This window comes from Haliotis rubra, unplaced genomic scaffold (genome assembly GCF_003918875.1).
Source record: "Haliotis rubra isolate DU_JTF1 unplaced genomic scaffold, ASM391887v1 Scf144, whole genome shotgun sequence".
NCBI lineage: Eukaryota > Metazoa > Mollusca > Gastropoda > Lepetellida > Haliotidae > Haliotis > Haliotis rubra.
In genome coordinates, this window is record NW_025765381.1 from 1187568 (window position 1) to 1213296 (window position 25729).

A 25729-nucleotide genomic window follows, 5' to 3' on the forward strand; every position below is an offset into this window, starting at 1 on the left:
AGCAACTGTGCTTCCACTACTTCCACGGGACATGGTGCAGGACACCTGGACACTATGAGGCACGTTTTCCGGTACGGATCTGGACGCAGTATGGAAATATTGGCCCGCGGACTAACAACCACCTTGAGGGGTGGCACCTGAAGCTGAAAAACCTTATTGCCAAAGCCCACCCAAACATCTACCTCTTCATCTGCAACATCAAGAAAATGAAGCCGTAGACAAAGCTAAACGTGCTCAGCTCGACTGTGGTGCCCTCCCCAAGTCACGCAAGCGTGTTTACAGAGAGCTCGATGCGAGCCTTCTGAGACTGAAGGAGCACCTCCAGAGCGGCAGAAAAACGCCTCTTCAGTACCTTGATGCTGCTGGACATCTCATCAAGTTTGCAAAGTGATTGTCAGTTGTGTGTGTAAAGACTGTAAAACCACTGAAAGACTGTAAAACCTATCAGTTTTTCACGATAAATCCATGTCTCCAGGTGGGGGACCCGGAGGCACAGACGGCTAAACAGGCCGCGCTGCGGAAACAAATACAGGGGCGGATCCAGAGATGTGTGTGTGTGTGTGTGCGTGTGTGCGCGCAACCCCCTTTCTCCCCCGCATTGTTTTTTTCCCCTAAAGAGCATTTGGACTTCATGATATATGTGCACCCCCTTCTCCCCAATCCTGGATCCGCCCCTGAAATACCTGTTATACCATAGACAACATCAGTATCCAAGACAAGAGTAAATGCTAAAACAAAGGCTTATGTAGCAGAAAGCGTATTTTACGACAGAAACGTAGCATCATTCATACTACTTTGGTAACCTTTCGAATTCGAATTTGAATGCGTTAAACAATAATATAACAGTGTATAGATCGTCCAGATGACACACCAAACAAAGTAAATGATGCTTGTTCGGTCTGATTTGGCATCCACATTCACTTTTGAATGAAAACATCTGCTCATCATTGGGATATGGGGCAATGGGGTACCCTAACTCCACACTCACTCACTCATAGGGGTATGATAAAACCAACGATGTTAGGTTTTGCGTTATTATTACATATAAATATCCATAATTAAGAGATGTATTCGTACCACTTCATAGGATTTTGATAGGATTAAGTAGAATATGGGCTGAAAGAAATCCCTACTTTAGTAAATACATGTGAAATACAAGTCCTACTCGTGCCACCCGTCAAGATTCGGGTTAGAATTTATCTTCAGTAAAAACCCGTGCTTGTCGTAAGAGGCGACTAACGGGATCGGGGGTTGTCTCCCAAAACCCCTACATCCCGTAACCAGTACCCCTACAATTACCCCACATGAGCCCAGTACCCCTACAATTAGTTAAAACAACATGCGGCATTTACCTGTCTGCCATAATGAACTGACCCGAAGGAGAGCTTACGGGATGGAGTATACGAGGGCGTTCAAAACGTAGTCAGCCTAACTATATTCGCAATGTCCGTTTGAAAAGCTTCCATTTTATTTTGAAGAAATTATTAGCAGAGCAATATCCACAATTTTACACATCACAACACAATGGGGTATAGAGTAGAGAGAGAGAGAGAGAGAGAGAGAGAGAGAGAGAGAGAGAGAGAGAGAGAGAGAGAGAGAGAGAGAGAGAGAGAGAGAGAGAGAGAGAGAGAGAGAGAGAGAGAGAGAGAGAGAGAGAGAGATTCTTTATTTCCTCCAGAAATCAATCCGAAGATTATTGATACATGAATTCAATCAAACATACAACACATTAGTATTTACGTACAGGACAATGTTATTCATAGTTGACAATTGATATGTACAGAAACATTCACAAAGGGATGGCGTCACTTGTGCCTCCATTAAAATACAAACTCAAGATATTGTTTCAAATGATAGACATAATATCATATAAAATATGTTCAGTATAGTATTGGATGACTTCCCGTCATAATCAACATTCAATGATTTGGATTTACATTTAGACGGGGGCTGTTTTTCAAGGACACCACCATTTTAATCTTTCAAAAACTGTGTGATACCGGACCGGGTGGTCAGGCTCGATGACTTGGTTGACACATGTCATCGTATCCCAATTGCGTAGATCGATGTTCATACTGTTGATTACTGGGTCTAGTTCAGACTCGATTATTTACAGACCACCGCCAGTTAGCTGGAATATTGCTGAGTGCGGCGTAAAACAAAACTCCTCCTCACTCACCCCTACTCGTGCACGTTGTATTTAACATCCCTTGATTAGTGTCGTGAGATACGAGGATGGAAGACAGATAAACAAATTCAGACACGATCACAAAGTGACCATGTCAAGGTGAGCTTAGAAAGACCCGACTGCATCCACACGCGAGTTTTATAGCGGATCTGCCGTATAGCTGTACATATATATGAGTCACTTTCTGGAGGTCCCCAGATAAGATAACGGTGACGGTAAAAACCGGTACACACTTGTTTAATAACTGTGACAATTAAGCTAGACATGAATGTGTCAGAATGATTAATTTGATTCTATGTTATTTTTACTGATGGACTCAAACGGACCACTAATTTTGGTTCGTTCAACTGTATAGTTCATTATACCCGTTCAACTAATATATACTCTTCAAACAAAGTAGGGGAATCTGAACTTTCAATTTGGACAGGAAGTATAAGCGTTAACAAACTTTTCAAAGACAGACATCTTATGAACGCGCCACCATTTCTCTTTATCACCACCCCTAAACACAACGCATGGGATGCACGTGCACAACGAAGTAGCCCCATACACGTGCATGGAGTGTCATTCTTGCTTTTGGAGGTTTTCAAGAAGGTTAAATCCCTGTGGACCATTAATTTTGACACACATCTTGTATCACACAGTTGTTAGTGTTTGTTTCTAGGCGTTTTTTGGTTTGAAAACGAAAATCGTACAAATGCAAATTTCACGTCATACGCCAATCATCTTCCTAGAACGATTACTGTACAAACAACTATGGTCATAAGGAAGTGCAAGTGGTGATGCACTCTCAAAACATTCATTATTATCATATCAACATTGACTGACTCAGATATGTCTCCCACTTTCTTCAATCGTACATTAAAAATGAAGTTCCTCAACTTTTCTTGAAGAGTATATAAAGCAAGTGACCGGAACAAAAAAATATTCGTTACATCCATCAGTTCGTTATAAAGGTAGTTTACAATATTGACATTTATAGATATAAGGCACTAACAATTATTCATTCTTGATAAAAAACTATTATTTAAAATTGTGTTGCTGGAAATCGTTGAAACTATTGACATCTCACAGTGTTGATATAGTGAGTGAGTGAGTTTTAGTTTTACGCCGCTTTAAGCACTATTCCAGCAATATCACGGCGGGGGACACCAGAAATGAGCTTTACACATTTTACCCATGTGGGGAATCGAACCCGGGTGTTCGGCGTGACGAGCGAACGCTTTAACCACTAAGCTACCCCAACGCCCTTGTCGTGTTATAATAATACAGACCTGCATGTTACTCAAAACCCCAAAACTCTTTTTGTTTCTGATATATTTGTCAGCACATGCTGTAATCAAAGGGTTCATCAAAATGTTCAACTCCTAAGGCTGTCATCACTTCGGAATATTAAGAAAATACATGTCAAACATTTAGTAGTATGTACATGTGTGGTTACCTTGGTGATGAGTGGATTTAGTTTAACGCCGCTTTTAGCAATATTCCAGCAATATCACAGTGGTGACACCAGACATGGGCTTCACACATAGTGACCATGTGGGGAATCGAACCCAGGTCTTTGGCGTGACGAGCGAACGCCTTTAACCACAAGGCTACCCCACCGCCCCTGTGTTTATACCAGGTACCAATAACACGATAATGAATTGTAGAAAACAATAACTTCATGAACCAACAATCGTGACGATAACTTCAAAATAAGATTGATTTTTTAAAGCATATGAACTGTTTGTTGCGATTTTTCTCAACTTGGCTGGGAAAATATAAACATACACACAGTCACCTTCAACTATGCAACCTAGCTGTTGTCAGAAGCAAGCACAAATTGACTTCCCCAACTGACAGATCATTCTAGCAGACGACTCTTTTGCCGTCACGTGGTCTAATCAGTATCACGTGATCCCTAGTATGATGAAAGCCAGCGTGTGATGTGCATGCCCGAGGTTATGTGGTACATACATGTGAGGTGTTTGATGCGGTACCTTTGTGAAGTTTGACCATGGAATCATATGAAGTGGACGTTGTAGTTATTGGTGGCGGCCTGTCGGGACTGTCAGCGGCGTTTTATTTACTGAAGAAGGACCGGGGTCTAAAAATATGTCTTCTCGAAGCAAAGGGTGAGTTACCGGTGTTGCGATAACGCGTTATAACGAGGGCATGTTGTTATTTTTATTTAGTTTACTGATAATATTTTTTGACAGAGGCTCGATGTAACGGTGTAAAAGTTACCTAAATCTCATTCATTCGTATATGACCTACAAATACACGACCTTGGCTGTCGAACCATGTAGAAGTGTGACCGTATTAACGGTATAATGAGGCAGACAGTATGAGCAGAGAATCACGTAGTCGTACGTCCGATTCTGACTGCATCGGGCTTATCACAAGCAGATGATAACTGTTTGTGTCCATCTCATCTGACATGCCCACAATGAGTCGTTTGAACAGATTTTTAACTATGTCATGAGAAATTAGGTTCAGATTCCATCTGGATAGGTGCCATGATTACTTATCTAAGGGCTAGATAAACCTTAAATCGATATTTCTAAAATCTGTGAATGAATAGGTCATCGTGACTCAACTGTCAAGGAAAATATTATTCTAAACGTTTCAACTGCAAACTATGTACACTATCGTGATAACAACTGTCCTCAAACGCCTATTGTTATCGATTGTTCAAGTAGTTTTGTGAATTACGCATTTCGAAAGAGACTCGTTTTGTGTCCGTTTCACTATGAATATGGATACGTCTCAATCTGAATAAATTAAATGTGATTTTATCACATTTTCAGAAAATACAATGACATGGCTAATTTTCAAATTGTTTGTGTATTTCTTGTTCCTCAGATTTTGTTAATAAACAAATGACGAAAAGACCAATGCATGTCAAGATAGCCCCCAGACGAGATCAATCATACGTTTCCATGCAAGGCTAATTCTATTTTACTTTTTAAATACCCGCTGTAATATCTACGTGGCAGTGCTGAAAGCCTATGTTATTACAACGATCGTCTGTGTACAGACTGGTTTCTGCTTCATTTGAAGGCGCAAATGGGCTCTATGGAGGCGTAAAGATTTGTTCTTCGAGGCGTGTGCATGCTTTGTGTTTGTTTACAGAGCTATACTGACTCCAAAGATCATAAAGTATAATACTTATTGAAAGCAATGAAAATAATTGCTTTGGTATAAACACAGCTGATATCAACAGAAAAGAAATCATCTGTAAAGAGTCCAATCATCTCAAGCACGAGTTCCACCCTGTAATCATCGAATGACACAAACGTGGTTGTGGGTCTGATTTGTCATTCCTGCTTGACAACGGTACAAGAACATCCCTGAACTTCTAAAATGCCACTCAAAGAAGTGGTCCGTTGTGAGACTTAGCAGTCATGTAATTTGACAGAAAACGTATCACGAAATGAGTAAGTTACTGTGTTGTGTTACGTTAACGTTTAGTTTATCACCTGTACAATGTGTGAGTGTATGACTGGTCTGTTTTGTTTCAACACCGCCGCACCCCGACCATACACGCTCACACAACAAACCTTGGTGTATAAGCTACATCGGTTTCAGTGTGGTTTTACGCGGCTTTTAGCATTATTCCAGCAGTTTCACGGCGGCGATACCAAACGAATAGGCTTTAAACCGTGTACTCGTGTGGGGAATCGAACCCGGAGTCTATCGCGACGACCGAATGTTTATGGCTTTTGGGTGGTGTAATGGTTATTTTAGGGGTGGGTGGTGGTGGTGTGTTTTGTTGGGGTTTCCCCACCCATTTTGTTTTGGGGAGGTGGGTAGGGGGTCAGCAATTTTGTACATGTCATGCGGGGGGTGAGGGTGTTACTTGCGGTTTACATACATTTTTTTATGGAGGAGCATGTGTGGTTACATAATAGTAGGGAGGGACATTCACATTGTATATGCTCCTCCATACAAAATCATCATCACCCCCTAGCCATAAATTATGAACGGTCACTCTCCTGCACCAGTTTGCGATTTCCTCCCACACTGGCCTGTGACGCCATGTTGTACGTATACGTGATGCACTAGCTATTGTGTATGGACGTTCATTGTTTTATCGCGATACACAGCACTGCACACGTTGCGAGATCACGTTACAGGACATAAATGGCGGGACAGCTCTTGACAGCAAAGGGATATTTACTTTGGGCTAGTCTTTATGTGTGAAAATGAAGTCTGGTAACATTACTGAATGCCTACGCTATGGTGGTAGTAAAGCCGTAACGGTACAAGCACATCTAGTTGCCTATTACGTGCGCACAGAACATATACCAAGCCAGTGAAGACTAACGGGACATGTCTTGCTGTCGTAAACAGCTCCTCGATCACAACTGTACTTTAAAGTACTGCATCTGGCACCGACTTTCCATTTTGGTTTATATATTTTCGGCTAAAAAATGGTTTGGTCAATTAAAATGATTAAAATTCCAGTTTCAAATACTGTAGATGTTGTTATTAAAAAAAAATATGAAGTAGGACAGATATGGCGGTCATGATCTTGTGTGACTATGTTGACGTGAGTTTAGAGTTACCTCCCTTAAGTTATAAATTAAGTTCGTCATAATTCGTTGTGTTTTTCACAAATACTTTCAACAGGTTTTAATTATAGTACCCTAAATAAGTTATTTATTTTGATTACTAAAAACATCTTTTAAAAAACATTTACTGAATTCTGACCTGAATAATAATGACAAAAATCACTGCTTCTTTCATTCTTTACATGTTTTGAAGTCGCAGGTTCCGACTCAAAACCAAGTTTGAAAAACGTCAAGCTTTATGGAAAGGTGAAATCAAATAAGTATGTGCTGTGTATATATTCTCTTCAAAACACTATTCATTGTGCTCTATATCGAAAGTAGGTCAGCGCTACCCTAACTTCAGCAGGTGTCTCAGGTTTACCGTATCGTTCATACTTGAGTTCGGGCTTAAAATGGCCATTTTTGTAAATTGCTCTATGGCTGAAATATTGGCGATGGGGCGATATATTCTAACCCACTCACCCATATGGTTAATGCTCCATGTTAAGGGCACTAGAGTGAATCGCTGTGGGAAAATATTCCCGAGTCCGCGGCTGTTATGTTGCTGCAAGAATGTTGAATCACGTTTGTGTGGTTACATAAACGTTGTTATACTTGACAACCTTCTCGGGTTGTTTAGAGACAGACCTCATGCTGGCGATTACTGAACCCTAATGTAATTGAGCACTAAAATTGCTTTTCGTTAACGTAGGTGCATGTTTGCGTATTTCTTGGTTATATGGACTTCTTTGTTCCGATTTCTCACTTGGGCAAACCTGTTCTATGTCTCCCCGGGTGAAGTTAGGGACAGACTAGGTCTCTGTTTAGTGCTACCCGTGAAGGTCCGGGTTAGAATTGATCTTCAGTAATCCATGCTTGTCGTAAGAGGCGACTAACGGGATCAAATGGTCAGGCTCGCTGACTTGGTTGACACATGTCATCGGTTCCAAATTGCGCAGATCGATGCTCTTGCTGTTGATCACTGGATTGTCTGGTCCGGAATCGATTATTTACAGACCGCCGTCATATAGCTGGAATATTGAAAATACTATAGAATACTATAGACAGTGGAAAATGTACTATAAAACAGATCCATGATTTGGGAGGTCCGGACTGTGCTGAATTTATGCCGTGTCTTGGTCACCATTGCAAATATTTACATGTTTGTAGATATTTTTGAAATGACTTATTGTTATGAATACACAATTTTATTTAGAAAGTGGTCATGTGAAACACATGTTATATTTGGGATTACACTTTCTCAGTAAAGTACAGATTTTGGTACTTTTGTTGGGTTGAGTCCCACCCGGGATTCGAACGCACCCTCTCAGAGTCCGGCATCTAATCGACAGCACACAAAGTCAGCCGTCTAACCCACTGCCTCAAATTGCGCATCTAACCCAGTGACTCAAATTGCACAGTGTGAGATCTGGCAAATTTGATCCTATTTTGGTTGAAACCAGTACCACTGGTTTGATGTGCCCAGATGCGATAGCCCAAGACATGGTATATTGCTGTACTGTTGTTGACAGCCGCGGACTGTATTTACTCACCGACGTGTCCCATGGGCACTTGAATACAAGTAAACTGTCATTAACTTGGACTGGCATTTAGTCCATGAAATATTGAATGAATGAATGAACTGATGTTTATTTTGTATGAAATTGCCTGGTAATATATCACGGAAAGGGCCCACAGATATTCCGTGTCTTTGTAAATATGAGTGCCGCATTGCGGTAAATACTACCCAAAAGCCTATCTTATTTTCATATAAATATAGTAAGTACTAGCGCAAGCCTTACTCATAGGAGCTGATATGCAGTACTGCATTAAACGGCCACCAGAAGCAGGTACAGGATGTACCTGCTGAGAACGTTTGCCAAACTTAATTAAATTTGATCTTCTTTTATATAAATAATATTATTATTTTACAAAAAAAAGAGGTTTTGTTTTCGTGTGCACTTGTTATTGAAAGCCATCAAATACTTTGATGAAATAATGTACACGTAAGTGACTTATGAAAGGGATAAGTATTTGGTGTTTATGATTTGACGTCAATCGGCGAGTGGGCTGTATATGGTACTGAGCACACAGTCCCAGTTTTCTAACCGGCCGATCCGGAGTGACTGAAGAGTAGGTGACGTGTGGTTGAGGTAATACGGTAACTGCAGAATGGGCGCTCCATCCTGCTATACAATTACAGGTGTAGTATGTCGGAGGGATGGTAATCACACATGCAGCATGCATGGTATATCAAACTGACAGGTTTACACGCTATGCTGTCCTCAGTTGCACATGCTATGGGTGGGCAGGGGGTTAAATTCCACTACACCATACGGCCTGTTATCACAAAGAAACGCTACTACTATACAAACAACCTTGTTTGTTACACAAGATCACACATCCCATGAGTTAGTGTTGGGAATTGGTTAAAATCTCACAATTGATGATTGGTTAATTACAACCGATCAGTCATCAAAAATTATTCGTTAGCGTCATTTATCAAATTCTCCTTGTTATGTTTGTTAAGGCACAAAAATATAGAAAAAGCATGTAGTTCTTTCGGCTTTTTTTTGGTGCAAATTGCACAAAATGCATTTACAAATTAGAGGATGACTAGTATGTTAGGAACATAAATTTCCTCGAGTCTTGAAGATAAATTCAATCATGACTTGGAACGAGCTTGTAGTGCTTATGAAATGTAACGAAAACCAACCCTGTGATAAATGTTGTTAATGCAAACAAGTGTTCCGAAATTGTTTGTGTTCGATTATGAGAAAACATGATCGATTGCTAGGTCGTTTAGTCTTTGCGACCAAATCTTCGATTATTTCAATTAATCGGAACACCACTACCATGAGTAGGTACATTGATTCGAGAACTGAGGTATTCAGCTGAAAATAACATTCTCTATTTACTTATTATTAAAATAACAACTTACTATAACTGAATCCGATCAGATCCGGGGTAGAATTTATCTTCAGCAACGCATGTATCTCGTAAGATGCGACCAACGGGAGCTGGTGGTCAAACTCGCGGTTTTGGTTGACACATGTCATCGTATCCTAGTTACGTACATCGATGCTCATGCTGTTGATCACTGGCTGAGTGCGGCATCAAGCAACAAACAAAACCTCTATTGTCTGGTATGATTAATTCTGTGTCCGAGTGGTTTGTATATATTTCCAAGCCCTGAAGATGATGTCATCTATTACTTACTACGTCCCAAATGTATTAACATGACGTGACTTGAACCATGAACCTATCCGGGCTGTTCTCTTATGTAACAGACCGAATTGGCGGGAGGACGGAGACCCGGCAACTTGACGCAGCAGACGGCACCAAGGACTTTTGGGATCTAGGGGGCGAGTGGGTCGGAAGGTAATACGGATTAGCGTTAATATGTCTGTACATGTACCTCTATACTGTAAATGAGGCCATGTTAATATCGCAAAGTACTTAAAATACATTTTGATGAAATAATCGCACAATTAACTGGAATGTAAGGGTATATTTGAGTCATCGTCTGTGTGGGGATTGTGTCACCATGCCCCTTGATTTTGTTTGAGACGACTAAAATATAGAACGTGTGCACGAATTAGTGATGCAGGTACGACAGGTAGAGCTCAACAATTGTTGGCTCCAAACTGGGTCTTCATCAGTATAACCCATCACCTCAATATATGACTTGCGGTAGCGTCATACCAGTGTTGGCAGTTATGATTTAGGGGCCAGTCATTTATCAGTAGGGGAGGGAGTGCGGTGAGATGACAAAATGACCTGAAGGATATCTTTTGCGTGTTGCCAGTTATATATCATAGATGAAAATGACACGAAATAAGGTGTACATTTGAACATTATTTAGGGACTGGTATATTACTATTACTGGGAGGTAGGAATGAAATTTGTTTACATGTCTTGGAGGGGTAGTTCATGGAAAAACATAATACATATTCGAGGGATAAATATGACACAGTCTGAGGTAATTTTCATCAAGGCCTTTATCAAGGCCCATCAGTGTGTTATTTGTGACAACTGTGTAAAACCAAACTCACTTGTTCTCCAGGCCACAGACGCACCTGCAGTATCTGCTGCAGAAGTTCCGTATGGACACCTTCAACCCCGTGGCCCCCCACACTGAGTCCCCCATCACACCTACCCCCAGACTTGCCTGGAAGACCAGACTCGATGTCTTACAGTTCTCTTGGAAGGTAGGTGCACTGGTGTAACCATCAAGTATGTGATGTTGTGGTATCGATTGGCCTAGGGTGTTTATCTTCATAGAACTGAGAAGTATACCCTCTCTCCCGTTAGCGACTTTAGGGTCTGTCCTTTCATTATATGTAGTGCCTTTGAAGTTTGTCTCTTCAGTAGCCTTGGTGTATGGTTAGAGCGTCCGCCCGGAGAGCGGAAGGTCGCGGTTTCGATCCCCGGCCGCGTCATACCAAAAGACGTTAAAATATGGTACTTGTTGGTCCCTGCCTGTCGCTGGGTATTAATGGGTACAACAAGGATTGGTCGGCTCGGAGTCGGTATAATGTGTCTGAGTGGGGTATTCATGTTTAACTGCGGCATGGTATCTCAGTGGGCAAACCGAAACATGAGTCTCATTAACCTATTCAGACAATGACCTACTTTTCAGCCGATCCGAATTTTCTCGTGTGAATTTGAAAGAGACAAACAACTATGGTAACACTGAATGTCAATTCCTTGTTTCATAAGAAAATGGTATTTACAAGTTAATTTTAATTTAAACTTAAATAACATCGTACTTCTATGTTTTATGGCGAGGAGTAGGCAGCATGACCTTAACTAAGACGTCACAGACTGCCCCTGTTTGATGAGGTCGTACAATGATTCACAAGTCATCTGGCTCACTGGTTAAACACCAGATATGTGTTCTTTGCGCTTATTCAGTGTAGTTTTGTAACGTACAATGTGATTGATGTAATATCAAGTCCGTACCAGACCGCCAAACGTTTCTAGCGGCAGAGCCTCGTTTTGAGATTTCCACGATTTCCGTTTGTCAGAGCAGCTGTACGACAGAGCACGCTCCACGACGTGTTTGCAAGGATTAGAAGGAGCGTAGTATTGCAATATACAAGTGCTTAGATGTATCAAATACTACAGATTACTATTTATGTATCCAGTAGAATGAATTGGTCTAAAAATTCTGGACTGGTTATTGTACTAAGTTGCGCAATAGGACGGAACCCAGTCAACAGGAAACGAGACTGTTGTGTAATCAATGTTTTGACTTGCTAGCACTATAAAACCAGCTTAAGTCTGGGCTAGTACAAGCAGCCACACATACACACGCATGCATGTCGTCATATGAGCAAAATATTCTTAAGTACGACGTTAAACCCCTTTTTACCTCACCTTGTGGCTTTAGTAGATGCATTGGGAGAGTTATTATTTTCAGTCAAACAATTCTGACCTTCTCATCCCTTGCCGCTATGCACTACGATAATGTTTTATGTATTTCATGTAGGAAGCAGCATTCACTTTCAGTTTATCCTTCTTGACTGCACATAATCAACGAAGACCTATCTGTTCAACAGCTATCTCTGACTCTGGACTTTCTTTGCTAAAGCGCTTTGAGCGTGCATTGATGTGTGGAAAACGCTATACAAATGGAACTATTATTATTATTATTATTATTAACTGATGTATAACAATTTATAACGACATATAACAATCTACCTGTACACAAGTACAGTGCACCCTGGTTATAATGCCACCATTTGTCCAGGAGAAAACATGGCATTATATCCTGGTTGGCATTATAACCAGGTAGGACAGTTTGAGGCCCTGTTGCTTCACCGAAAACAAGTCATTACGTTGTTGATCATTCTTAATATCATGGTTACATAGCAAATATTTGTATGTAATCCATCTTTTTACGGAATTTTGCGACTTTCCTGTTAACAAAATATCACAAGGATAGGGATATTGTTTCCAAACTGATATATCAGTTATGTCATTTTGATTATTCTGTGTTGCCATGGTAACAGCTGAAACGCCTGAAGAGTCGCCTATCACGTAGCGACATCAAGAACTCGGTGGAGGCGCTCAAGTGGGATGGCATCACGTTCGAGAAATACCGGGATGACAACTTATGGACTGTAGGTACGACACTGTACAGCAATTACTAGATAACGGAAACAGCCCCCCAAAACCCATACCAACTAGATATTCCTTATAAGTGTCTTGTAATGTATGTCAAAACCAAACATGACAGGGATTCTTGACGGCATGTCAAATTATGGGCAGACGGTGCCACAGGGGCTTGTAACGCTGACAGTAGCATCAAGGCTCATACATTCAATGACGGGGTATTAGCACTGTAAATAGCTTATGGCACTATTTGTGGTGCTAATACCCCGACGTTGATAGCGGGAGTCTTGATGCTAGTTTTTCAGCGTTACAAGTTCAAAATGTATATTGTTCTATTACACCGTCTTTGACTTTATCAGCCTTGATGCTGGTTTTTAGGGTTACATTGTACAAGTCCCTGTGGTTAAACCCTATATCACCCCACCCTTTATTCAAACACAACAGTTGAGTCTACCCACAGTCTTCTTTTTAGCTCGCTTGTTCATATGGACATGTCAGTCCTGAAACCTTGCATGGGTGATCCAGTTGATTGTTTCTCTACAACAGGGGCAGATTAGGTTCCTTAGCATCTTATGTTTGTGGTAAGAGGATGGTTTGTCGGATGGTACATCTGGGTGTTTGCAGTTAGCTGCAGGCTAACAACATAACATGTTGCTAGTAATATCCCTCTTCGGTTTGCCTAGTCCAGACTCCACCACTTACGTGCTGCCATCACACACATGGAATATTTCAGTGCGAATTGAAACGAGTAAACGAAGCTAGATGTGTGCTCACTATAATCCTGTCTGATTTTATATAGGCGCCAGTCTAAAATGTAGATGTGACACAGTAGGTTCTGGTTTGTTTCAAGTATGTCAGGTACTATACACTTTATAGGGAAAGCTATCTACGTAGTGCCGCTTTACGTGGTACTGGGATCATTTCAGGCCTCCTTCTCTAAATAAAACAGACAGAGTCTCTGATCTTTGTTCTTAGATATGCATTTATTTCGTCCGCCATCATCTTTTTCTCCACACCATCTCATGACGTCATCGTTTTGTACATACACAGAAACTATTTCTAAACAAAAATGAGACTAATTATCATTGCTACAGTGGCTGTCTGTTTACTGATGTAAATATAACAAAATATAATGATGTTAGATTACATATAAAATAGAATAGTGAATGTCTATTTTTACATTCAAGCTATTTCTAAAAAGAATGAGACTAATTATCATTGCTACAGTGGCTGTCTGCTGAGTGATGTAAATATAACAAAATATAATGATGTTAGAAAATAAAATAGAATAGTGAGTGTCTAAAATATAATCTCATTACATAACAACTTTATACTACACTGATTCTAGCGTGTTGATGCCTTCCATCAAAGTTTTGTGATTCTTCTTTCAGAGGCCAAGAACCTTGTAGATGCGGCATGTCGGTGTATGTTTGGACTGTCGCCGGCAGAAATGACCCTGCTGTACTTCCTCATGTACATCAACTCGGCTGGAGGATTCAGAATATTCACCACACCCGCAGAGTTCACCGGCAGGGAGAGCAGGGTCAAGGTCAGCTCAGCAGATGTTTCGGGGAGTTTACAACTTAAAAGAAGTTAAATACCACCCAATTCTTGTGAGAGTCAGTGATCATTGTGTGAAAGGCTGGACATTTATTCACAGGTGTGCAAATATGAAACTGTTGTTGGATAACCGCCCAAAAGACTTATCTCTTCATAAATACATGAGTACCCGTGAAGGTCCGGGTTAGAATATTGTTCTTCAGCAACCCATGGTTCTCGTAAGAGGCGACTAACGGGATCGGGTGATCAGGCTCCCTGACTTGGTTGACACATGTCATCGGTTCCCAATTGCACATATCGATGCTCATGCTGTTGATCACTGGATTGTCTGGTCCAGACTCGATTATTTACAGACCGCCGCCATATAGCTGGAATATTGCTGATTGCGGCGTAAAACTAAGCTCACTCACTCATAAATACATGAGTGGGATCGACTATACTGAAGGATTATTCAGTGTACACCAGTGTGAGAAATCGAGCCTGGGTTTTCAAGCATCGAACGTTTTTAATGAGGAGCTTTCTAATCTTGACTTAGACATGCATTTGATGCATAATGGGAAACTGTTTAAACCCTATCTGGTCCAGACCGCCTCCGTGGTGTACTGTCAGCACCCGTAAACCATGCTACTCTGGGCCAATGCTCTACATTCCTTTATACTGTGGATATGCCGCCAGATATTTAACTGGGTTTCGCTTAAGTGTTCTTGTAAATATGGTGCATAAATATGCAGTAGTGAATTATGATGTCATTTGCCTCACACATTTTAAGAGTCAAACAACATGTACACGATCACAGTATGAATGAGTGAGTTGGGTTTTACCAGTGTATGAAAAAAGGCCCTCCCCTCGCCCGAGACGGTCAAGATTTCTGAGGGACGGTCTAAATTTACAGGCTAGCCAGCCCGATGGTCTGGTAAATTTTTTAGATATTCCATACATCTGAGTAAATTCACCATATTTGGTCTGGTTAAATCCATTTTGGGTTGGTGTCATTTTGAAGTTACCAGCCCTGATGTCTGGCTTGATTTTTGGCGGCAGACACCAGGAATTGGGTTCACACATTGTGCACATGTGGGCATCAATATAACAGCGTGGGACAGACAATACTTTATTACCTTAAAAGGAATTCGTTTTGGTTCACGAATTCCATTTAAGGTTATAACACCTGGAATTGGTTTCAGACATTGTGCAGTGTGCACATGTGGGAAATCGAACCATCGGGTTATCACACACCGCACGTTGACTATGAGATAAATGTTTGCATATTGATTGGAGTATGTTTTCAGGGTGGAGTTCAACAGCTGGCCACGCATATGATGCACAAGATCGGCAAGAAGAACGTGCACATGAACCAGCCCGTGACGCATATAGTCCAGGTAGAATGCATACCAGTCAGTCAAAACGAAAAATTATATTTATTTATTATTATGCATACCTGTTTTGTATCTTTATCATGATTACATCCTCGACAGCTATGTAACAGTTAATAAAGAATGTTAGACATTTTGTTTCTAGAAGTCGGGGACAAGGTAACCCGATTATGGTTCTAGATTAGTAATCTCTGAACTGACCCACCGGTTTATACCAAAGTCCTAAACATGCATCACGCTGGTTCTTCTCCCACATAAAGCTGACAGGCCGTGGTCTCGGCAGAATGTTCCATTTTCCCACTCACTCACCCTCTCTTGGTAAAATGGAATACTTTAAGAAAATGTAAGACGGTTTGGAATAAGTCCCCAGCACCCCATTGATGGTCGTAAATAAGTGGTGACAAAACTAAATATGGTTGACTGGGTTGTCAAGCTCCCGGGTTGGGTTGACTGGGTTGTCTGGCTCCTGGACATGCATGGTTGAATGGGATGTCAGGCTCTAGGACTTGTTGACTGGGATGTCAGGCTGGACTTGGTTGACTGAGATGTCGGACTCTAGGACTTGGTTGACTGGGATGTCAGGCTCTAGGACTTGGTTGACTGGGATGTCAGACTCTAGGACTTGGTTGACTGAGATGTCAGACTCTAGGACTTGGTTGACTGGGATGTCAGGCTCCAGGACTTGGTTGACTGGGATGTCAGATTCTAGGACTTGGTTGTCTGGGATGTCAGGCTCTAGGACTTGGTTGACTTGGTAGTCAGACTCTAGGACTTGGTTGACTGGGATGTCAGGCTCTAGGACTTGGTTGACTTGGTAGTCAGACTCTAGGACTTGGTTGACTGGGATGTCAGGCTCTAGGACTTGGCTGACTAAGATGTCAGACTCTAGGACTTGGTTGACTGGGATGTCAGGCTCTAGGACTTGCTTGACTTGGTAGTCAGACTCTAGGACTTTGACTTGACTTGGTAGTCAGACTCTAGGACTTGGTAGTCAGACTCTAGGACTTGGTTGACTTGGTAGTCAGACTCTAGGACTTGGTTGACTGGGATGTCAGGCTCCAGAGCTTTGCAGACTGGGCGTCATTGTAGGCGGACAGCTTTGGACATTGTTTCATATCTTCACTCGATTGTATGATATACTGTGATAGTGCTGGAATACAAACCAAAGGATACATATATCTTCCAATCTGTTTTTCAAGCAAGTAATGATGCATTTACTAATTATGAATGATTCCCTTCTTTCAGTCTGGGGAAAAGGTGACAGTGGTAACGGAGAACCGTCTGCAGGTTCAGTGTAGCAGGGTCATCATGGCGATACCACCACACCATGCAGGTGATTTCGGCGGACTTCGTATCTTTACGTAAATTTGCTGTAAAGGCAATACACGGACAGTAAATAACACCAAGCTTAGTGCGTAAAGAATCGTTTATTAAAGATGACGTTTATTTATCCGCTTTTTGACGACTGTAGTGTAAGTAGAAATATATCACAAGGGAGCAAGTCAATGAGCCAAGCTTTGTTTTTATAGAAATGTAAAGAACAAACAAACAGGTGGTATTAATTGCGTATTGTTTGATTCTATCTAGAATTTGGAAATATTCATCTTATGGTATGTACAGAATGAGGAAAAAAGAAGTCGTTACCATATGCTCCTGTCGGATAACATCCACAACAGTCGTTCCCTTAATGATATAATGCATTATTTCCAATGGACAAAAGGTGCAGTTTTTATACTAGTACCATCATTTCTGCTTCAGCCAGAATCAAGTTCACGCCTCCCCTCCCCTCGAGGAAATTGAACCTCCTGAACAGCGTGCCTTTAGCCTTCCTGGTCAAATTTGCGGTCACCTTCGAAGAGCCGTTCTGGAAGGACAGTGGGCCCGATAAACGCCACTTTGGATTCCAAGCAGTGTTGGAGGACCCAGAACTTGGCCCGATAGGGATTGCGTATGATGCAACGTCTGCCAGAGGGAACCCAGCATTGGCGGGCTTCCTGTCGTCTGCGTGCGGCACAGAGGGTGATGTGAGTAAATTGTGTGAATCCTCCAGCATTCTGGCCAGTCGTGGGTGAGTGTGTGAGTGAGTGAGTTTTTTACGCCGCTCTTAGCAATATTCCAGCAATATCACGGCGGGGGACACCAGAAATGAGCTTCACACATTGTGCCCATGTGGGAAATCCAACCCGGGTCTTCAGCGTGAAGACATTGGGAAAGGGGTGGCCCAGTCGTCTGAGGCGCCTCAGTTCGCTATGCTGAGTTGCGTCCCTAAGGCATGCCAGAACTCGTGGTTTGGAACCACTTGATTTGTTTCTGTTTTGACATCGTTTGATCGTACCGCCGTAACGTCTCAGACCTGCATGAATTTGAGCTTTGCTCTTCGTGTAAAACGACATGCCGTGATATAACCTGGAGTGTTTGTCTACTTATTTAGAAGGCGACTTTAAATGGTGGAATAAACTTGTACTAGTAGCATATGTATTGGCTGATTGCGTATCAAAGAACCCAACAAGGACCTCAGCTCATACTGGTCCATAGTCGATTCTTTACATTTCCGACGTCAGAATAATAATTGGAATATTGATGACAGTGGAGTTTTAAAACAAACAAATGGACAATTAATGATGACTAGCTGCACAAGACGAACATAGATTCATTCTGAATAAATATGTTTGAAGAAAACATGCGTTTGTATCGATTGTATTAACATGGACATCATACAATGTAATTTCTGCGACAGCCTCGAAGACGACGGGACGCCATATTTGACCTTCTTGAGAGCGTCCTTGGTCCGAATGTCCGGCAGTATTTAGATTTCGTCCAGAAGGACTGGAGCAAGGAGCCATACAACGGGGGATGCTTCCTCAAATCGCTCATCCCAGGGACCACCAAATACTTCAACCAGGACCTTAGGGAGCCTTTTGAACGGTGAGTGGAAGTACCTGGGAAGAATATTCTCATGGAGAATTCTTTGAAGTAAAAACTTAGACTTGGATACAAAAGTCAGTAGACCCGTTGCGATACAGGGTATGAATTTATGTTCCAACGTATGCTTGTCATAAGAGGTGTCTAAAATGTCAGTTACTTAACTGTCTGCTTAATTAATTAAGATGCGGTCAAATGTTTGGAACATTAAAGATTTAGGCGTTAAACGGCAATAAAACGTAGAACCTTACATGTGTGTCATGCAAGTCTTCAAAAGCCCAATTTCATTGCCAGCGAACTCAAATGTGTGTAGTTGTGCAGTCTTATATTTTAGAGTACTTTAATTTTACAGGGTTACAGTTTTACACGTGGTAATAATTACCACTCGGCCTATTCTTTGTCTGATCATAAATGTTACATGTAGATAAGCATATGAATTCACTGTCGCCTTTTCAGGATCCATTTCGCTGGAACTGAAACAGCAACAATTTGGTGCGGGTTCATGAATGGTGCCATACAGTCAGGTTTCAGGGCAGCAACAGAGGTGAGACAACACGGCAACCACGGATTATAACCCACGGTGGTTTAGAGTTGTGCTGAGTTGCGTCCCTTTGACATGCCAGGAAACGTAGATCGTGGGCTAGAGATGCGTTCTGAATACCCTCCCAGGACAAATAGTACCGTTCTACCAAGATAGTTCCAAGATGATCAGAACACGCATAGCTTTACTATGATCGCAATACTACTGTCACGTATTAGAGGGGCGGATCCCAATACCGTGACTGTGAGTCACACCGAAGGGTGATACCTCTGCTAGTTAATTGTCATGGGTCTTTTGTCCATGAAGCTTTGATTTACATGGCGTCAACGTCTACTCCATCTACTAATATACCCAAATCTGATAATCACATGGTGTCCAGTTAGTCCATGAAACGCAAATATTCATATACCCTTCAAGGTCAAGATAGAGGGGAGTTGAGTCTTTCATATAATGTCCTCGGAATAGACAGATTAACCTTCACCTACAAAATTAAAGGCCCAGGGCACCTCCAATGATAAAGGAGTCATATGAGCACCTGTAAAGTGAGTGAGTGAGTTTGATTTTACGCCGCTTTAGCTATAGTCCAGCAATATCACGGCGGGGGACACCGAAATGGGCTTCACACATTTTACCCACGTGGGGAATCAAACACGGGCCTTCGGCGTGACGAGCGAACGCTTTACCCACTAGGCTACCCCACCGCCCCTCCTGTAAAGTACTGAAATGGTATTGTGCACTGTGCTGTTAGAAAACACTTCGCACGTGTAATGAATCAACGATCATGAATCAACGATTGCGTGGACAATACTACAGTAGATATGATTGATGGTCGGATGAAATAACAAACACCTTTAACCGTTGATGCGCAGCTGGTACAATGTCTAGTGTTGTGTGTACGTCGGCACGCCGTCCATTCTCTCATTTGTGGGCACTGCATACACATTTGTGTAGGGCATAAAACCGTGAAAATGGCCAATGATAAACAGACACGATCAATTTCAAGCTGTACAATTCCTGTTTGTGCTGTGTAGGCTAGAGGGCGATAGTCATCTGTGAAAATACAAACTATGCTCCACGTCTGAGGATATAATATTCTGTGCTTTACTTTAATATTGAAATTCTATGAATATTTTCGCTCCTCACGCCGACGACCCGGGTTCGATTCCCCATATGGGTACAATGTGTGAAGCTCATTTCTGGTGTCCCCCGCCGTAATATTGCAGGAATAGAGCTAAATGCGGCGTAAAACCATACTCATTCATTCATTCTATGAATATTCTTTTCCAGGTTTTGTATCATGTACGACCGCAGATAATTACCTCCCCTGATCCCGAGGCGCACCGGTTTTTCGAGGATGACGAGAACAGATTCGGCGATGACACAAATCTGATCAGGTGGATGTTGTTTGCAGCAGTCGGGGCAGGGTTTGCATCGGCTCTGTATGTTGTGCTCAAATCTGACAAAGGATTAGCCAGGAACTTAATGGACAATATACGTATAGTATTTGATTGATTCGCATTATTTATTGGATGTTGGATATAATTCATATTGACAGTTGGGACCCACAGTGCCAGTCACGAGACGTTTCCAGATCTGAAACCAGTGCTGTTAATTCTTGTAGGAGGTGATTGTGACTACCAGTGTGTGGAGGTTTTGGGTGATGCGTGATGAAGCGCCAGTTAAATCCTTGAAACAATCTTCAGGGGATATATTTTATGTATTTTCAGATGCCAAAATATGCTCTTGCATTTTCCATGATGATGATACGGGCCTTACAACAGACATGTATCGTTCATCTCCTGAACAACCTATAGCAGCAAATTATGCAATGTATAGTTATGGTGTGTGCATTTGTAAATTTGTTTCAAACATGGCAGTATTTAAGGAGAGGCTGGGTATAGCCGTTTCCTAGCATTTTGCTCGTGATGACATTAACATGACATTAACATGGTTACAGACCGCCGCCATATAGCTGGAATATTGCTGAGTGCAGCGTTAAACAACAACCAAACCATGGTTACTATTTGTTTCAATTCTATTTTGTTTTATGTGGTGTTTCCGGATGAGGGTTTCCGTAACTTTCTGTTTACACAAAATCATTCTGGATTAGGCAGGATCTTTTCGCTCCCTTTTCGAGAGGTATTGTAAGGAGTAAAAGATTTGATTTAATTGAGACTGACAGGAAAATACACAAATTTGTTTGATGTTTTCTGTTTCAAGTTGCATTCCACGCATTCTCTTCAAAGTATGTACTGGTAGGTACATGTAAACAGATATGAGTACATATATCTCATGATATCTTACTGTTTCCTGCAAGTTTAGAAAAGATTGAAGAGATACATATTTGTGGATTGCTGCTAGGTCGTGCAGCCAATGTTGAATAACATTTCACCATATACACACAAACACTGCAACTTACACGCACATTGGATTCAAACAAACTACGACATGGCGGCGTTAAGTCTTAAAGATTCTTCTCAGTTATTAGAGAAACTTTAGGCAGAACGGCCATACCGAGAGAGTTCATACAGCATTGTAATTCTGACCCGAATGTTTATGCTATGTATGTCTCTTGTGATTGTGTGCCAAACGGGTGGTTGAGTTCAGGCACAATATCGAGTCATTGGTAATCAAAACTGTAAAGTTCTGAAGTATTAACTTACAAAACATACAGAAATAAATGCGATTTCAAAGCAAAATTTTTGTTTGGTTTTGTGTAGTCAAAGTGTGCCTTTGTAGTTATGAGCAATGGCCAAAACGGCGACCTTGCTGAAAACAATCAATCTAATCTCGTGATAATAATATTTTCACTCGGTAAAGTTCCTCCCGTTCCCCCATCCCAAATAATATTTATAATTTAATATGTCCTAAAATTATGAACAAAACCTAACAGAACAATTACTAGAAAACTCACAAAAATAACTAAAAGTCCAAAAATTAATTGCAATATATAGGGTCGAACCACGTTGGGTTACCTCTGTTAATCTGCGGAAGAAAGAAGTGGGGAACGGAAGGAACTCACTTTTAGAGCGGTTGGGTAGCCCAGTGGTTAAAGCGTTCGCTCATCACTTCAAAGACCCGGGTTGGATTCCCCACATGGGTACAATGTCTGAAGCCCATTTCTGGTGTCCCCCGCTGTGATATTGTTAGAATATTGCTAAAAGCGGCGTAAAACCATACTCACTCACTCACAAGGAGCAAGGGCCCTACGTGGTCAGGTTACGAAGTTTCAAAATCAATCTGACACACAGTCTAGTGCTGTGAACCTTTCTCACCCGGATCGAACAGTGCTTGAAAACAGCGCTTGTTCTGCGTGATTTATTACAAGCTGTCAACCTGACGACACGCATTAATGATAACGATATCAACAGAGATGTTCTCATCTGTTGCTGTCAGGAATACTTGTACAGCAAAACATGTCGGGAATATTAAAAAGTATGTAGGGTGCTCATAGTCTGTACTTTATGTAGAAAAGGTCACATCAACACTTGATAAGAAAGGTATATGCTATATTACATAAGTAGAGAATTAAGATAAACGGTTATTTTCGCGTATTTTTTGTTGATGACGCACTAGCGGGAGATTCGATTTGGCTCAGTGTGGTTTCAGACCCACATAGCCAATTCAAAGATGTTTGATAGCTTTCTTTGGTCTGTCTGGTACCTGATGCTGGGGTGGGTGAAAGTGGTTTCACGCCGGCTTTAGCAATATTCCAACAACATCACGGCGGGGGACACCAGAAATGGGCTTCACACATTATACCCATGTGGGGAATCGAACACGGATCAGCGGCATGACGAGTGAACGCTTTAATCATTAGGTCTAAATGCGTTTTATTTTTTGTATGTGTGGTCATATAACTGATTTGAAAATGAGGTTATTTAAGAAAAGTAATACACTTTCTCTTGTCAAGTGAGAACCAAGCTGAATAAAATGGAATTTTAGATGATTCAATCTGTGACTTGAAAAAACGACACTTTGACAGAAAGCATATCCATGGTAAAAATATCATAACAAATATTTGAACACACATAAAGCCATTTATATTCATATTGAAATGACATTTGTCTGTTTTGACGTTTCTGGTGCTTTGGTTGTATATGTGCATGTGCTACTATGAAAAGCGTGCATGCTACATGTGTACCCGTCATTAAGTGAGTGAGTGAGTTTAGTTTTACGCCGCGCTCAGCAATATTCCAGCTATATGGCGGCGGTCTGTAAATAATCGATTCTGGACCAGACAATCCAGTGATCAACAGCAGGAGCATCGATCTGCGCAATTGGAACCGATGACATGTGTCAACCAAGTCAGCGAGCCTGACCACCCGATCCCATCAGTTGCCTCTTACGACAAGCATGGGTTACTGAAGATCAATATTCTAACCCGGGCCTTCACGGGTCCATTAAGTAATTGTCAGGTTTGACTAAACTGTTATTAAAGCGCTTTAACTTGGAAAATCATCTAATTTCCTTGTTGTTAAGTAAATATGGGACTTCCTCAACTGACCACTAACAAAAAATGGCAAGTTATTGGTTTGCGGAATGTTAGCATGTCATGGAGCTGTTTTCAGAGATGCTGGTTGTCATCTATCGACTATCAGCCGACTGAAAATATCAGGAAACTGATTCTGTTAAGGACCGTCAGCGTTCAGGTCGACCACGACTGACAACACCCAGTGAGGATACAGCCCTTCTCAGAATCTCATCTATACATGTAAATGGTTAAAAACACAGTGGCTTCCATATCGTCGTTTGTCCGACAGTATCGCCCGAAATCGCCTCAGATCGGGTGGGTATAATCTATAGACCAAGACACCTCAGTCGTCCGTTGTTAGCCACAAAGCCAAAACAGCACAACCAACATGTGTCAAGCGTCTGAGGAATACGCATTTAAGTATTCCTTGAGGGTCGGTTTTTCCAGACAGTAAGTTAAATTCGGGGTTTGGATAAGTCCTTTGGCTATGGTTACTGGTAACATATTGATACTATGAAAAATACGGGTGTTGCTATACATTTTCCCATATAAATATGCAGTCGCCGAAATGAAACGATTTAAGCGGTTGTAATTATCTGGAATATCATGGAGTCTTCGACTTGTCGGTCAGTCGTCAACAGTCGCCACTTTCTGTAAACTGCAAGAAGACTTATCCCCTAATCGATGAATGTTATGTCCGAAAATACTACAAACTAATCAGATGCTTTAACCATTGAAGTGCTTTGATAAAAGTAATCCTGAGATCTTAAATCTGTTATAACAATATGTGATTCTTTAAAGAAAATATATGTACAGTCATCTTGACATTACAAAGTATATAGGTTATAGAATTGTGTTGCATATGTCCTGTAAAAGATTTAAATCCACACACCTGCGTTTGTTCACACGTTTTGCTAGTGAGTATTTTCTCTGTCGATCTGTTTGGCTATCCAGGTGTATTTCAGTCAAATATTTGTTTCGATATGTAATAAGAACTGATAAATATAGCCATATCAGTTTCAAACTAATACATTTTCATATATACATAGTCAACTTTTATCTTAAAAATTGTGCTTACATTTCATTCGTCGTTATTGGAGACGTAAGATAATTATCTGTTTTATATATTAGTATTCATCTAAGATACATATCCTGACGTGTCGAGGTATTTTTCTTATCCCTTTCAGATACAGACATTATGTTAATAGCAGATTTCCGATAACACATACATTGTGGGACATGCAGTTTTCCATCAATAAACCTCTTTACAAATTATAAATATTTTCATAAATATTATATAGTTTATGATTGTTTATGAGGGAAAAATGATTTTTTTTCTGAATAACGGGATTGTGCTTCGTTTGTCTTATGTATATACATACACCATGTCACCCCCCACCAGTTTGTTGCTTTGGGTTAAGTTTCTTTCTTATACATTCATTTTCCACCCACACGTTGAGACCCTCAAACGTCCTCATTCCCGGCAACCAAACAGGAGCACGTGCAAAATGTTCCAGTAAGTTCTTGAAAGTATGAAATACACTTGAAGGGCCAATCAAATGTTTTGATGGGCCCTTACTAAGCACTTCATTCTGGACTTGCACACTGCTCTCACTTATTCACTTTAGTTGTCCACGAGGGAAGATGCACTCTGGTGTGTTGCGAAGATGTTGTAAGTCAAATGCTTGATATTGAATTTGATGACGGTGAAGACTATAATTTGTATAAACAATTCGGTGGGAATTTCCATGAACACGACGAATAAACTGTCAAATAAAAGATATGTGAGGTTTGTGTGTTGTTGTCCTTTAAGCACATAAGTTTTTGTTCCAGTCTCTTCAGATGGTATGGTACGGAAGACCCCATGTATACTGGGCTTGTTTTATGTGGTCTGTACGGAAGACCCCATGTATATTGGGCTTGTTTTATGTGGTCTGTACGGAAGACCCCATGTATACTGGGCTTGTTTTGTGTGGTCTGTACGGAAGACCCCATGTATACTGGGCTTGTTTTGTG

The 25729-nt window shown here is 41.2% G+C and overlaps 1 protein-coding gene across 1 annotated transcript; it reads left to right on the forward strand.

Annotated features, from left to right (window-relative positions):
* Window positions 1-4080: 4080 nt before the first annotated feature.
* Window positions 4081-21938, forward strand: LOC124269339 (probable flavin-containing monoamine oxidase A). The gene is made up of 11 exons (XM_046704354.1): window positions 4081-4305; window positions 10017-10107; window positions 10793-10937; window positions 12744-12858; window positions 14238-14395; window positions 15693-15782; window positions 17022-17109; window positions 17535-17800; window positions 18514-18701; window positions 19155-19242; window positions 20527-21938. Exons 1-11 carry the CDS (start codon window positions 4188-4190, stop codon window positions 20749-20751), a joined length of 1572 nt encoding a protein of 523 aa, XP_046560310.1. The 5' UTR covers window positions 4081-4187; the 3' UTR covers window positions 20752-21938.
* Window positions 21939-25729: the final 3791 nt, after the last annotated feature.

Bases quoted from the DNA above. Each gene is read 5' to 3' on its own strand.
- LOC124269339 (XM_046704354.1), top strand. From the start codon at position 4,188: ATGGAATCATATGAAGTGGACGTTGTAGTTATTGGTGGCGGCCTGTCG. The intron at 10,108-10,792 runs GTAATACGGATT...CTTGTTCTCCAG, and splicing joins GGGGGCGAGTGGGTCGGAAG to GCCACAGACGCACCTGCAGT. The intron at 17,110-17,534 runs GTGATTTCGGCG...TTTCTGCTTCAG, and splicing joins GATACCACCACACCATGCAG to CCAGAATCAAGTTCACGCCT.